General features: G+C 36.9%; 1 protein-coding gene across 1 annotated transcript; it reads right to left on the bottom strand.

The window, feature by feature from the left end:
• Positions 1–4213: 4213 nt before the first annotated feature.
• Positions 4214–16457, bottom strand: Drep3 (DNA fragmentation factor-related protein 3). The gene is made up of 3 exons (XM_018106733.3): positions 15540–16457; positions 5658–5867; positions 4214–5584 (listed from the first exon to the last, which is right to left on the bottom strand). The coding sequence occupies exons 1-3, from the start codon at positions 15927–15929 to the stop codon at positions 5360–5362; spliced, it is 825 nt and encodes a 274-aa protein (XP_017962222.1). The 5' UTR covers positions 15930–16457; the 3' UTR covers positions 4214–5359.

The raw sequence follows: 16457 nt of genomic DNA, 5'->3' as shown, positions 1-16457 counted from the left end.
TAGAGGTAATATTTAGAGGTAAAGACTTAGAGGAAAGACTTAGAGTAAATCTTTGAGAAAATATTTATCAGATTTATAGTTATTAATTATTATTATTCATTATAACAAAAACAATTCCATTTCACTTAAATATACTTCACATAAATATAAGACTCTTTGCTTTACTTGACCTCACTATAATTTCAATCAGTTAATTGTATTTTCTTTAATTTATTTTATACAACACTTAACGACTTCATTTAATACAAATTGACTTCTGCTTGATTGTGTTGTCAGTGCTGCGAGTGCATTGAATGTTGTCTGTGTCGCTGCATAGCTATATCGCACTTTGCAGTCGACTCGACGTCTGTCTCGTTTACTTTTAGAAATCGCCACTCAACCGCATTAGCCACATTCACACAGATACACACACACACACACATGCATTTCGTTGCAGATGGAGAGAGAGAGAGAGAAATGCAGCTAAAAATTGGCTGACTGGGTAAGCTTAAGTGCAGTTCGATGCGCATTTCGCACGCCAGCTCAGACAGCAGCTCATGAAAATAAATTCAATAAATTTTTAATACATCTGATTCAGCAACAATGACAGCGGCATAGCGTTTTGGGCAGCACTTCCCGCCACACAGCCAACAGCCAACAGCCAACAACCAACAACCGTCAACCGTTGCGCGTCAAGGCCAGAGGCAGCTAAAGTGGGGAGCTCAGGTGGGCAAACAAAATCTCCTGACAGCTCAATGAGCTGTGCCGTATGGGCGGGCGAGGGCGAGTGTTTGAAAGCGTATAAAACTAACGGTAACAGATACCAAGGAGCGCATAACTTTTGCATAAATCTCTCATAGTTGTTAATGCAAACCGCGCCTGGCAGCCCCCAGTTGCCAGCCATCAAAAAGCAGCCAGCAGCTGGCAGTTGGCAGTTGGCAGTTGGCTGGCGTCGCACGTTCGAACTTCTCGACAAACACAAAATAAAAAATATATTAAAAAAAAAAAGAAAACAAGAAAAGGAAAAGGAAACACAAAAAAGGCTGCATGGGAAATGAGCTGGTTAGCTAAAAATACATGTAGATATGTTCATGTAGCTAAAACAAAATAAAAAGGTACCCACAGAACTCAACACAACGACCCTGATAAGTTTTTGAGCCACTGACCACTGGCGTGCACATGTACAGTTGGACACACGTACATATATCACTCACGCCCTGACATTCTACCTTTTCGTATTCACACAAATATTTCCATCTATTGAAAATGTGTGCTTGCATCCATATGTATACATAAATCCAAATCTATTGTCGCTTTGTCTGTCAAGCCATATTCGAATATGTGTGTGTGTGTGGGTGGGGGGTGAGAATTTGTTAGATATGTGTGTGTTTATTGTATGGCCATAGGGGCTCGGATCATGCATTAAGATAAGCATATTTCCATCAGGTCGATAGTGTGACATTTAGAGCAATTGAATTTAAATTTGAAAATTCATCGAATAACTGCAAAATCAAAAGCAAATTTGTAAAATGTCGTGGAGACTTTATTGAAAAAATATTTTAAATACTCTAAGAGGATACTAAAACAGAGAGCTAGTATTTAGTTCAGGATTAGTCTATATTCAATGCATGACACTATTGCGTTATTAGCTAGAAAAAATATTTATCATTTATCTATATATGTAGCTGCGGTCATAAAAATAGTAGCGGTGCACCTCTCAGATAAGTAGGCGTGGCACCTAAGTATTAACCCAAAAATTATGTGACTTATTAACTATATATTCATTTCATCCAATGCTCACGATCAACTAAATATTGTTAATATAAATTAATACTTAATATATTTATCTTATTATTCGTTTCAAATTGCTTTAAGAAATGAGGGACGTATCCTTGAATAATGTTAGCTAGCATTTAGTGCTCTACTACTTCTACTATTATTTACTACGATTTCAATGACCGCAGGTGTATGTAACGAAGCAAGAGAAGCATTGTCGAGCGGTGTGGCATCCTAATTACACAATCTTAACAGTGCACTACAGTGTGGTAGCACCAATATAAACAGAAGAGTTGAGTGGAATGTTGATAGAGACAAGATTCATACGCTGAAGATTGAAAGAGGTTCAAGTAGTCACAATTAGTTGCAGCTGGCTCATTTCGCGTAAATTGAATTCAATTCGAATTAATTTCATGAATACTCTCCTCATTATATACTCAATACTAAATTATATATACAAATATATTACGCATGCAGCACAGAAACAGGAGTGCATTTACTCAATGACATTCAAGTATTACTATTTTTTTTTTAATATAAAATAAGTGAATTGACATTTCAACATTTTCTGAGTAATTTACATAAATAAGGGCTAAAACATAATTAAATAATTTCGTCAACTTTTGCAGGGATAACATAAAAATATAAAGCAAATTTTACGAAAGCACAAAAAATGTTGTTTTTTTTTTAATATATTGCGTATACGACACCAACAGACAGAAAAATGCATTTTCTAAATTTCATTCTAATATTATTTATAGAACTTCTGAAATAGTCAACTTTTAATGACAAAGTTATATAAAAGATGAAATATAATTAAATGAATTTTTTACTTTTGTTAAATAGAAAGTGACTTCTCAAAAAAAAATAAATAAATAAACAAAATTTTCCAAAACATAAATTTAATTTTGTATTAACAGCCTTATACAATTTAAAAATATATATATTAGTTTTTAAATATTACCTTTACATTAGATTAACTTTAACACATATTTTAAAAACCTTTTCGCATATTTAATATATTGATGTCAAAAATTTTAAATCTATTTATTTTCATTGCCATGCGATAGCATCATCACTGCATCATCACGTCAATTCAATTAGGTAATAAAAAATAAACAAAATCTGCTGAAATTATAGATTTAATTCAATTTAAGCAACTCTGCAGGATTCTGTATGCAGTATATCATTTTGTCGAATGCGTTTCAGCCAGCTGCTGCACGCCTTTTTCAATTGTTGCCCATTTATCAAATACCGCGTCCGCCCTGGGCATTCCAGTGCACAGTTTTCGCATAACAGTTCTAGTTATTTGGCTGTTTGTACTTTTCGCTTTTATTTTTGTTCATGCCACACACATATACATATATGTATATGTGCATATATACACACTCAACGCCCAACAGCCCTTGGGCCACTTTGTAGAATACTTTAGTGACTTTGGAACGTTTACCTGCTGCGAAAATAAAAAAAGTTTTCAACATGTTGTTCAAAATATTACGCGTGTTTTTGCATACGCTGCTATCAAATTAGCCCCAGCCTGTCTAATAGATGATAAGCCCCATTTAAATTGGCTAAGCCTCGGATGGCATTCCATTTGCTATAAGCTGCCAGCCAGAGGCCGAGCCCGAGACTCATTCATGCTGCATCAGGCACTTTGCATAATTAGAATTGCACCAACAGCTGAATAGCTGGACATCTGGACATCTGGACGGCGGCAACTCGATTTGCTTGTCAGCAAGTATGTTGGACAAAGGCTCGAGTAATTTGTGGTCCTCGGGCTGTCGCAGGACCTTTGCCATTTGCCCATGTATTGTCATCAGCGAATCAATCGCATTTCCACAATTGTCTTTTATTAACTGCTCTCGGCCATTCAAATGCAATTAACTTGACCCACGGCCAGCCTCATCAACATATTCATATTGCACAGTCAGCGGCAACTGCGATAGCCAATGCAAATGCAAATGCAAATGCAAATGCCAGTTTTATGTGTAACTAAGAGTTTTCTGAAACCGTTTAGCATATTTCGAGGGAAATATGCAAACAACTTGCAGCTGGCTATAAGAACTTGGCAAATCCAGGGAAAATGGCGCAAAGGAAAATTGAAAGTTTCAAGCAATGCGAGTATAATAGAGAGCTCAAACTGATTTTAAATTGCTAATCTTACTGCCAAGATAGAAAATGTAAAACAAGTTCAAACTGGAAACTAAAACGGACAATAATATTAACAGAATTATAAAAAAAAGAATAATATATAAATATAGTTATTTTTATCATTCACATATAGTAACAAAATAATAATTAAAGAAAAAAATTAAATACATATATTTGCATCCCTAAAAATAATTTACTTACTATAAATAATTTACTTACTATAAAACTCAGCTACGCCAACTTTTTTAATTATCTGCAAGGTAATTTATTTCATGGCCCATTCGATGCGGCAATAAAACACACAGCGTCTAACACATTTAATCTCAATTTATTGTGAAACTCACAGACAACGCAAAAAGTATACGTACATTTATCTTATTCGCCAATTTCACCAAAATTTCAAATCGATCGATTTTGTGATGTAAAATGTGCACAAGGAAGCAAATAGTTTGCATTGTAATCGTAAATTGCATTTCAATTTGTCTGTGAATGGTTTTTCATTTCATATTCCTTTCATGCTTAATTGCTAAACAAAGTGCAGTGAATAAAACATACACAGACACACACACACACGTATTATAAAACATATATTTATCTTTGGCTTTTATATTTAAAATTATCAACAATTTTCACACTTTAATTTTTCATTTTTCATAATTCCTGCTTGCGCTACGATTTATTTTGAATTTTAATTAAATTGCGTGCAATTTTCTTTTATTTCAAATATCAAATTGCTCCCTATTAACCGAAATGCTGTGTGCTAAATTTACAGACAAATTTTATATATGTATATATACTACGTTGGAAATACAAATACACCAAGTTTGCACAGACATCAAATATATATAAATATTTATTGAGATTTTCTATAGAGATCTGGCACACGTGTTTATTGTTTAGATTGTACTCACACATACACACACACATACACGCTTATATACTCACACAGCTGCGATTGCTTGAAGCAACTACACTTTAATTGAAGTAAATTGGTTTGGGTAGACTAGATTGCACTTTGGTCTATATCTGTTGCATATTGGTCTAGGAACAGGCTAGTTTAATTATTCGCACGTACTCACACCTGTGGCAAAGGTAAGTTTCCAAAAATATTATTATCTCGTACATATATTGTAGATGTGGGTGTGTGTTCGAAAGTGCTATACAACTAGAGAGTACATATAATACATGCCTATAAACTACGGATCAACTGCCCATATCGTCGCCCCCCTCATAATAAGTGCTATCAAAACATGCTCCAAAAATACCCGAAATCTCTCTCGGCTTGACATACAAAACTCTTACAAATCTCCTTACAAATCTATCATAAGCGACGGTTCACTGTGCTATATCCCCCATATACGTAGGTGTAGGAATTTTACTAGGTAGGTGTTTCTGGGTGTAGACACAAAGATGCTAAGAACACGGCTAAGTGCAAACAAATTGATCAAGTCCCTTAGCAGGACAACTCCGTGGATCGTCGCGCTGCCTCGCTCTGCACACAGTAGTCGCTGTCCTTCAGCTCGCGTCCTGTGATGTCTGCCAGCGAGTTGGGATCCATGTTCGACAACTTGTCCAGGTCGGCATCGTTGATCAGATTCTGCTGCAGCTTGCCCACCAATTTGCGTAGGCGCTGGGCATCCAGTGAGGGGCGACGCAAGTTCGCATTGTAGTCGCTAGGCTATGGAGGCGGGAGAAGAAAGAGAGGGGGTAGTAAAGCTTGTTTAAAAGGCACAGCAACGGCCATAGCTTACATCTCGCCACTGCTCGCCGGGAAATACAGCAATCAACTCCGCATTCGCCTCCAGTGTGGAAAAATACTCCTCATCATCAATTTCGGTGCCATCGCAATCCAAATGAATCGCCGGCTGAGCCCTTTGAAACTTTGCGGCCACCTTGAGGCGCAGCTCGGCCAATGTTGTGGCAACGACGGCCTTGCGTATGTTACGTGTGATATCCTTGACCTGCGTGTGTGAGTGTGTGTGAAGCATTAATTAGTATTCATTGCCATGGGAGTCGGCTGTAACAAGTCCAATATTTCCCACAAATATCTCAGCTCTCTCCTTTCAATTCAGTTTTGCCCATCTGCAAATCTTTATCCAATTTCAGCTGCTTTGCTTATTCATGTATGCAAACTAGCTACCTACTATCTGTGTATATATCACATAGGTTGCATAGGAAAAATTCTTTTGCTCTATGCTCTTTTGTTAAATATTAGCATAACTCGTAACCGACTTTTATCAGCCCAAATTTCTGCCAAAAAATCGATCAAAAATAACGAAAATTTTCGGTAAACAGAATTATTTCTACGAAAATTACTTGACTTGGTTATTGAGACGGCGTTTTAAAGGCAGTTTTAAATTGTCTGTGATATTCTCAAGTCACGTTCTCCAAAGTCATGTTATAAATGTGCGGAATTTTACGAAATTTTGTTAAAAGTGAAAAGGTAGAAGTAAAAATATTGCAAATTTATAATATACATACGAATTCATTACATTCTCTCTTATATCAATTTCGCAACTTACATATTGACAATCAACAAAAAAATAAATAAATATACAAAATAAATAAATATAACTATAAAAAAGTATTTTCTTTTAAGCTCTTATTAATAATTAATATTAATTTTAATATTTAATTAATTTATCTAAATGCTGAAAGAAATTTATCTTCTATTTTCTCTCTTTCTTCTTTTATATGCAGTCTTAAGTATATCTAAAATTGCCAAAAGACATTTCTGTAAAAATGCTTTATAGTTCGAACAGATTAAGAAGTAACTAAAAATGTGAGCAAAACTTTTATCAACTTTCCAAAATTCTTAATACATTTCGCCACAAATTAAACTCTTATTTAAGAAAGTTTTCAGTCAAGCTGCTAAGACTGCAACCCGAACTAAATGTATTTAAGCATCAAACCTTTTTCACACTGGCGTTAGGTTCGCGCGTGTCTTTATTAAATGTTTCAGTATGAATAGAACTCCCGCTGGGAGGGTATTGTATTGTATTCACGGGAGACCACACAAAAGTCAACAACTTTCATTCAAAAATTTCTGGCACACATTTAATTATTATGAAAATGTCACGCCGTTTGATTGGAAACAGGCGTGAGGAAGTTAACAACGGCCAAAGGAAGGGGCGGAAAAACGTAAAAAGGAAAACTCACAAAACGATGTTTTTTGCCTTAATTCTCAAATGTGCCAGCAGCATTCGAACATTTCCGTCTTGTGTTAAGCTGCCAATAAAAACAACAAAAAGCCAGCGAGGCGCACGACAGCGATAAGGAAGCTGTATATAAGTTTTATATATATTTATATATATATATATATATATATGTATGTATATAATTGCGTGTGTATAGCAACAGCCAGAAGCGAGCAACTAATCAATTTATTATTTGCCAATAACAATAAAAACCGCAACAATAAGATGAGCAACAACAACAACAACAACGACAATTTTAGCATGACATGTATTCAGCTAGCGTGTTATATTTCATGGCCAAAAAGATGTTGGCCCACTCGCAGATGGACTGCTTAATATTTAAAGCACAATGCTGTTGTTGTGAGACGGTCAAAGCGAACCTGAAGCTAAGTGAATGAATGGGTCAGGTAAACAGATAGGCAGACAGATGGACGGACAGACAGGGAAATTGTATACAAATGAGCCGCCCACAACAAAAAGGTGAACAGCCTACAATAAAGCTAGCTTTAGGCAACGCCCGCTTATTAATATTAAGTATACGTCATGTTGTACACAATTTGGGATGTAACTGTGTGTGTATGTGTGTGCGTGTGTCTGTGTATTCCTCTGATAAATGAACACAGCACACAGCACTTGATCAATTCATGCTTGGGGACCATCAGCATCATCGACCCCATTAGCACCATCATCAACATTATCATCGTCATTATCGTCAACATCATCATTGTCGGATGACATATGATGAGAACGTTGTCTGCCTGGCGTTGACAATGAAGCTGTCACTCCATTAAGCCAATAAGTCACACCTACGCCAGCTACTTAGCATATCAATCGGCCGACGCGTCGATCGTCAGTCACATCGACTAAAGCAATTATAGCGCCTCGCAAATCTATCAACTCGCCGACAATGTTGCCTCTGGCAGCAACAATGAAAATTTATCAGGCATTTTATGCGAATTTCTATGGGCCAGCCCACTGAGTGATTCGCTTTTGGCCCGGCCAGTGGGTCTGGCCCTGGCCACTTGGCTGCGTGCTGGCCATTAAACTCATATTTACATTTGGCACAGCCTGAACAGAGCTGAACTGAACTGAGTTGACTTTTATTGTGCTGCTCAACATGTTGCCCCACGAGGTTCCATCCAGGAGTTTTCCCCAAGGAAGATTAACAAGAATAAACGCAATTTTCGAGGCAATCAAGAGAGATAATTCTCTTAAGGACTACATCTAAGTCTTACTGAGCAGTAACAGTAATTTCTAGAACTCTTTAAAATATGTTTTCATTATATTAAAGTGTGCCTGCTACCCTGCCAAAACCTTTTATAAAATTTGAAAAACAGAAAAATCTCTTAAGGCACAGAAATATCTTCTTATTAATTTATTGAAAATATTTGTTTAGGTTCCTTTCAGGTTGTCCTTTTATTTGATATCACAGCATCTCAAATATTGCCACACTTTTGGGTCTCGTAGAGCATCCTATTAGCCTCTAGAATTTTTCACTGGAATCACCATGAATTGTATGAAAAGCGAAAGCGAAAAGCGCACAGAAATTGAATACAAATTGATTTAATGAAAATCCATTCCAAACTCTTTCAAGACATGGATTTGCATTACATTTGTGCACTTTATAACCTTTTGCCTTTTACTGAGAAATATTCTCGTCTCTTCTGGCAAATCACAAGATTTTCGCTTTTGCTTTAACTGAATCGCGTAAACTCTTAAAGCATACTTCGCTGACTTGCTGACTTGCTGATTGCCACTTTAGCTGCTCGGCCAACTGGCTGGCAGACTGGATGGCTAGCTGGCTGGCCTGGATGCTGGGATGGCTGGCTGGCTGGCTGACTGGCTGCTCTAACTGTTTTGGCTGGCATATGCCAATGGCCTGTGGCTTTGTTTGCGTGAAATGCGTTTCTTGACTTTGTTTTGCTGCGTATTCAGAGCTCTGCTCTGCCCTGTCGTTGCCCAAAACAAACTACACCACATTATTTGCACTTGTTTTCTTTACATTTTCTTGCCATTCACTTTTTTCGTCTCCTGCTTCTGTTTAACATTTTCAGTTTGACCCCGGCCTTGACTTTAACCTTTTGCTGCACTTAAATATCTGGATTTGACACTGAGCTTTAATTTTCTTAATGAGTATCCTGGCTTCAGCTAGGAAAATCCTTGTTGTCAAGTGCTCTTAATCAATTTAAATGTTTTGGATTATTCACTCAAGTGCTAGACTTGGTTTTTATTTTCGGTCTGAAGCTATGCCAAAAGCTACGTGCATTGACACTAGTTAAATATTAAAGTAAAATACTTGATAGCTTGATAAATAATTTGGTAATGAAATTGTGATACTAAATATACAAATTGAAATTAATTTATTTAAAAATATTTCATATTTATAAATTTACAACTGACAAAATCTGCTTAAAATTAAATAAAAATATATTAATTAAAAGAGATTTACTCACACTTTCAGACTTATATTTCATTCGTTCTCTCCTTTAACATAAACTAGCACTCATCAGCTCTAAGGACTCTTGTTCGCTGCCAGCTATGATACAGTTGGCAATCATTCTAGTTGACTTGTAAGCTGCTTTGACAAATATTTAAGCCATGTAGCAAAGCAAGCTAAAAGTGCCCTCATCTGCAGCGCATTGTCTCCTGCACCTTGTTCACACATCAATATTGGTTCGGCAAATTTACGGAAAATGCCAGGCAAGTACCTGGACCCGGATCTGGCAACAGCAAGCAGCAAGCAGCAAACAGTAGAGCAAACGCCGAGGACAATGGACAGATGCCAATGCACTCATGCATTTATAATGACACGCGTGCGCCCTGTCCCCATGCGAAGGCGGGAGTATGGCGAGGCATACGTGTGCAGGCCTTTGCCAGACTTCATCAGGAATGCGTAGTTGCATCTGTATGTCAGTATCTGGGCAACTGTGAATACAACTGAGCTGCTGTTAAACCCAAAATTAACACAAGCGACAGAGCTATGCCAGCACACACGCACCATGGGCAATGTCAATAAAATATGCTAAGAAAACTTTACAGAGTTAATACTAGAGTTAAAATTTTTTTTTATAAAGGAATCCTTTAAACAGATTTTAATTTTAAATAAATAAAAAAAAAAAATTAAAACCAAAATTATTATTAACGCTTATTTTATTTATTATTCTACATGATCTAAATTTTAAATAAGTTAACTGAAATTTAATGAATGCATCCATGAAAAACTCATAAGAGACGACGCTAAAATTATGAATACTAATCAAATTTAATTGGCTTTATTCATGAACTGGATGAATCTATTCAAAATTAATTATTGTATGGCCTTATATTAATATTCAGTTCGTTACCGACGCTTTGATGACTTTATTATAAAAGCTGATAAAAATGAATATGAAAATATTAATAAATAATCGATTTAAAGGGGTTCACTTGCAAAGCCGTGTTCGAATGCTAAGCATCGACTATGAAAATATAAATATGAATTTAAAAAATAAATTAAATTAAAAAATGTATTTAAAATTAATTAACTCGTGACTAATGAGGTTTGTCTCCATGACAAAATATGCTAAAGATTGAATATTTATAATAACTTAATTAAAATTGAATCATTCACAATTTCCGACTGTTCCAGCAAACCAAAACATTTGCATTTATATACTATCTACTATAGCAAGAGATATGTTTATCAACTGCCAACTCGACATATCCAACTACACCTGACCACAACATTCCACACTAGGAAATTCGTTCTCTTCCCTCTAAAACTCAAAGCTTCCATCAATTTATCTCAGAGATACTCTACACTTGAATACTTCTCATATCCCAGCACTTAACTTCACACACCTTTACCTTTACGTCACACTTATTCCCACCTTGTGCATTGCTCTATTGAAGTATGAATCGCTTGTGTTTGATTTCAAGTTTCTCTGATTTGCTTTGCTTTGAGCTGGCATTGTGCAGACTCGTGTTTCCTGTCAATGCCACTAATTTCGCTCGATTGCCGTCAAAATGCCATGGTAACCATGTGGCTGCCAACAAATTATTGAAATAGCTCACTCACTGCAATTGCGAGGCTATTAGGCATTCTACAGCAGTCGGACAAGATCTCAATTTACATGTTTTGTCACCGCATTGACACGCATACTATTAGAAATTAGTCAACAGGCTGGGGAGGCGACATGCAGCCACGCCCACTTGGTCTCTTTTGGGTACTTGCGGCCTCATGTTGCTCCATTGAATGCCCAACGTTGCGTATACGCAGCGTATTCGCCCATTTCCACCTGAAACAGTCTCTAGTTGTTGTTGTAATTTATGCTGCTTCCGTTTGTGTGTGCAATGCTCTTCTTCTCGCTGTTGCTGTTGCGCTTGTATCAAGTAAGTTAATTCATTCCGACTCAGCCCCCAGTCCCCAGCCTCCCACTCCATTCGAATGCCATGGCATTTGTATGGCAATTTTTTGGTTTTGGCTCTCTTCTCTTTTGAGGCATTGCTTTTGCATAGTAGCTGGAACTGAACTGTTCTCAGACAGCATTAAACAAAACAAAAAAAGAAACTGTAAATGCGTTTTCCATGTCGCCGTCGGATTACTCCCACATGGTGTCTGTGCCAGCAGCATGTCCTGCCGTGTGCTCCACTCTCGTTTTTGCTTTGCTTCTTTCTTTTTCATGACCACATGACGAGCTATTAAGAGACTGTGATTGTGCTGGCAGCAAAGCATTTTCAAATTGCCTTGCCTTGCCTGGCCTTACCTTAACGTGTACTCAGGCCCATTGAGGCTAACTGATTTTAATAAGCATAATTATAAAAAATATAGTTTTATATATTCAGCACAAACAAAGGCAGCAAATACTTGACGGATGAAGGGTAAATGATGACGAATTGTCTATGCAAAGATTATCATATTTATATGGGTTAGCATTATATATATGACCAATTGTGACTTAGTTTTAATATAGATAATATATATTCATAGTCTTATGTATATAAGGACTGCACAGAAATGAATCAGATTTTGTATGCTATAATTTATTTTATTTTAACTATATTTTAGCTATTTATATATATATCGACTAGTATATGCCCATAACCCTAGCAGCCAGAGCATTAGGTATTTTAATATTAATTAGTATTGTGTTAGTATTTAATTCAATTACTCAATCTCTCTTTTTCTGCCTCTCTCTCTTTTTTTATCTCTCTGCCTCTCTCTCTCCCTCTTATTCTCTATCGCTCTGTATATCTCATGCTCTATCTCTCTATCTGTTGTCTCTCTCTCTTTGTCCCTCTCTGCCCCTCTCTCTATATGAGCTCTGAGTTATGGCTCTTAGATATCCTTCACAATTATCCTTTCATTCTATTTCTTATTATATATTCATACAATCGCCACGACCTTTCCCTCTGCCTCTCCCCCTCTTCTCGTCTCACTCTCTCTATGTCTCTCTCTCTCTCTACTAATATATCCCCTCTCTAGCATACCTTGGAGAAACGCGCCCCAACCCATCTTTCTTTTAACTGTAAAGTTAAGGCATATGTTTTTTTAATACACATACACACACACCTGTAATGCTCAACCCATAAAAACACACATACACACAGAAACAACGGCAAACCCATAAGGTGAACATCATAAGGGGCTTATTTAATTAATTACAATTGTTGAAAAGTGGTTCACGTCAACCGTAGGGATAGACAAGCTGTCAGATAGACATCAGGGCAGGGCAGGGCCAACAATGGCTGCTTGTCAAATTCATGTAACATGCCGTGCACGCTTATTAATTAGATGTATGCCACATATATTGCGCATACGACAGGGAGACCAGCAAACTTTGAGACCCGCTCGAGCAACAGGAAATGGGGGCCAAAACTTTTCGCACGTTTCCTGCGTCTGACAAATCGCCAAAAAAAAAAAAAAAGACGTAGACTACAGAAACGCACAAATAAAACATTTGAGACTTGCAAAACTGTCAATTAATGCCACGTCTGGCCAACTCAATGGGCCCTGGCGCGAAACCACAAGCCACGTCTCAGCGGGCCGGCCCAGTTATAAAGTTTTTCCCTTCACTGATCCTTGAGTCAGTTAATTTTGTTATGGCGCTTTTTAACGCTCACAGCATAATACAATAAATCGATTAGGGGCCACGGCAGACAGCAGGGCAGACGGCTCAAGTGCTGGAGTGGCTCGTTCCGTGTCTGGTGACGCATGGCCAAGTGGCAGCAGCAGAAGCAGCATCGTTATCGGCACCAACGCGCACCAGCCACGGCGCCCCGCCGACCACCGACCTCTGCCCACCCTGCCCAGCGTCTAATGATATACGAGCATTGCGAACGTTATCTAGCCACATTGTGATTTCTGGCTGAAATGCTGCAGCATCTTCGCCCGTTGCTCGTCGAACAGTTTTAATTAATTTCAATTGTTAGCCCACCACAACATTGGCTTTTCGCTGCTTGACATTACGGCACACTTTAAAAAGTTTGCACAAATTAAAAAACTGATAAAACAAACTCAACTTCTATTTGAGCGAAAACGAAACAAATTTAATGCGGAGCAACTTTCAGCTTGAGCTAATTGAATTTTTAACATATTTTATAGGGCCTTATAATAATATATGTTCATGTGCCGAGATCAAAGATAACATTAACATTCATCTCTATGCTAAAATGTCGATTAACGGCGTGTTGAGCAATTTACTGCATAATTTGCAACGGTCTTTTGGCCAGGCACCATTTCTGTGGTCGCCCACTCAATTATTTATGAATACCAAATTTCACCTTGTTAAGGAAAACCAGACCTATGGAAAGTCCCTCCCTCTATGTGAATGTGTTTAAAATCCAGCCAGAGGACTGAAAAAAAAATCTAGCAACAATTTTCAATTCTTGTCAACAAAAAACATTGGCTCAACATTTCACGCAGCTGTGATTTGCATAAAGTAAACAGGTTTTGGTTGATTCTTATATAAATATGTGAGTATATATACATATTTATTCAAGCTCTTGAACTTTTATCTATGCGTTATGTGTCATCAGTCAATCAATCAAGCAAACTGTACAATTTTGTTTTGATTTATACCTTTTGAGCATCATCTATATATGTAACATTTCATATAGTTATATTGTATGTAAATTATATACATCCATATATCTTTTTATTTTATTATTCATTTTAATATTCAAGTATATGAATACATTTTTTAATAATTTAAATTATTTATTTTATTATTATTATAATTATTAAAAATTAAATTGAAGTACTTAATAATTGAAAGGTAATAAAATAAATTAGTAGTAGTTTATTAAATATAGTAAATTAAATTTAAGTACTTAATAAGTGAAAAGTAGTTGATTAAATAAAATAAAGTTAATTCAATAATCTTTTTATTTCTTGTTTTGTTAATTTCATTGTTTACTTATGTATTATTATTATATAATGTTTTTTGCAGGTATTATTTTTATCACATTTATTTTGTTGCTTAATAATTCATTTCATTATATTCTTTATATTTATTCATTATATTAAATGCAATATTAGTTCATATACTTTATAAACAATCTGGTTCATTTTCAGTAATTTCAATGTTTACTCATCAATTTGCCCAATAGCAAAATGAAAAACATTTTCTGTCAAGTTTTAGCACCTGCTCAATAAGATGTATTTAATAAATAAAATTTATTGATTGCTTGAAATAAGCAGCAAAACACGTCAAGTGCATAATTTAAAAAGTTTGCTTTCTTGACGAATAAACTCAACTTAGCGTTAAAAAAAATAAAAACAAAAAACACTTTTATATTTTTATTTTGTTTTGGCAAAAGTTTTATGTTGCTAATTAGTTTTTGATTAAAGCATTATGAATTTTATTCTTTAAATTAAATGACGTTTTTCCTAAATATTTCAATAAATTCACGCTATTTCTATTTGTGACTTGGTTTTTTTTTCGCTTGCTATGCATAATTAAATTTGTCCCCTTTTTGGCCACTTGATGGGATCAAACCGCGTGTGCCTTGAGGCAACACGGAATTTTCGGGCCATGGTATAGACCGGCTGCTGCAGCCCTTGAAAGTCAAATATGCCTGAAGGGTGCGCAAGGCACGCAGAGCCGGCACAGAGCCACAACTAGAACAAGCGTCTGCTCTCGAAGCCATAGCCAAAGCGAAAACGAAACCGAAAGCCATAGCCAGAGCCAGAGCCAAAGCCTTTTGAGTGGCCAGTCGCTTGCTCCTTGCACCTTGGTCCCTGCCGCGCTTCGTTCGTGCGCCTCTCTGGCTGGACCACTTCACTTTGTGCATGAACGTCAAAAGTTTTGTTCGATAAAAAAAAAAAGGAGAGGAGGCCAGCAACAATGGAGCCCGTAATCACTTAACGAATTGCTGGCCAGTTAACAATTGGAGCTGACTTATGAATGGGCAATGCTGTGTGAGTGCCCTCTGGCCAGGCAATGGAGTACCCACCTTGAAAGGCTTGCTGTTGTCCAGCTCGGCCAGATCCTCGTCGGCAGTGATGGGTGGCGGTGTGGGCGTGTTTGGCGACAATGCCAGCTCCAACGTAATGCTGTCTGCCGCATCATCCGCATCATCGTCATCGGCAACAGCAGCATCAGCAGCCGCCGCAGTAGCAGCAACAACAACTCCATCATCCATGTCGTCTGGTTCAGCATCGGTATCGGCATCCATTTCCGCAGCACGCATCAAAGTTCTTTGTCGTGGTGTTCCCGTTGTTGTTGTCGTTCTTGATGTGGTCTGGCCCAGAGTTGGGGCCGCATTAGCCGACATCGCCTCAGCGATTTCAGCTGTTGTTTTAACTGCAGAAATTGCCTGTTTTGCTGCATTAATTTCTGACATTTTTTCTCTGCTATTTATTCCGTGTTTTTCTTTATTCAACTTGATGTTTTCCTTTGTCTCGTTGCTTTTATGGCAGGGCCCAGACTACCAGCCAGACCACAGATTTATGACAAGCGAAGCAAATTTAAATCTTAATTGAAATGCTTAGTACTTGTAGAATTTTGTTGCCTACTTTTATGCTCCTTTCTGTTCACTTGGGTTTTTTTTTCAGACAAATAGAATTCGCAAATTTTACGAGTAAGCTTCAACAAGGAATTCGCAATAAAATTTTTTATGCATTCAATTTATTGTTTTCAATTATAAGAACTTCAGTTAAAATTGTGTAAAAATTCTATTTTATTTTAATAATTTTTTTGTAATTTTCTTCAAACTATTTAAAACTTCATTTTAAACTGAAAGTTTTCACCTAAATGTTTACGCGATTCTTTGTTGTCGCAGTTGCCGTGGCAGCCGCACCCACCAATTGCAACAAAAGCCGGCCGAACTTGGAATAAATTGCCAGACATCTGTGCGTGCTGTATTTAAAGA

The sequence above is a fragment of the Drosophila navojoa genome, chromosome 5 (assembly GCF_054131105.1).
Source record: "Drosophila navojoa isolate 15081-1374.11 chromosome 5, UAZ_NAV_1.0, whole genome shotgun sequence".
In the NCBI taxonomy this organism is placed as follows: Eukaryota; Metazoa; Arthropoda; class Insecta; order Diptera; family Drosophilidae; genus Drosophila; species Drosophila navojoa.
Note: the sequence above shows the minus strand (reverse complement) of the source record. Positions and strands in the feature narration are given on the sequence as shown.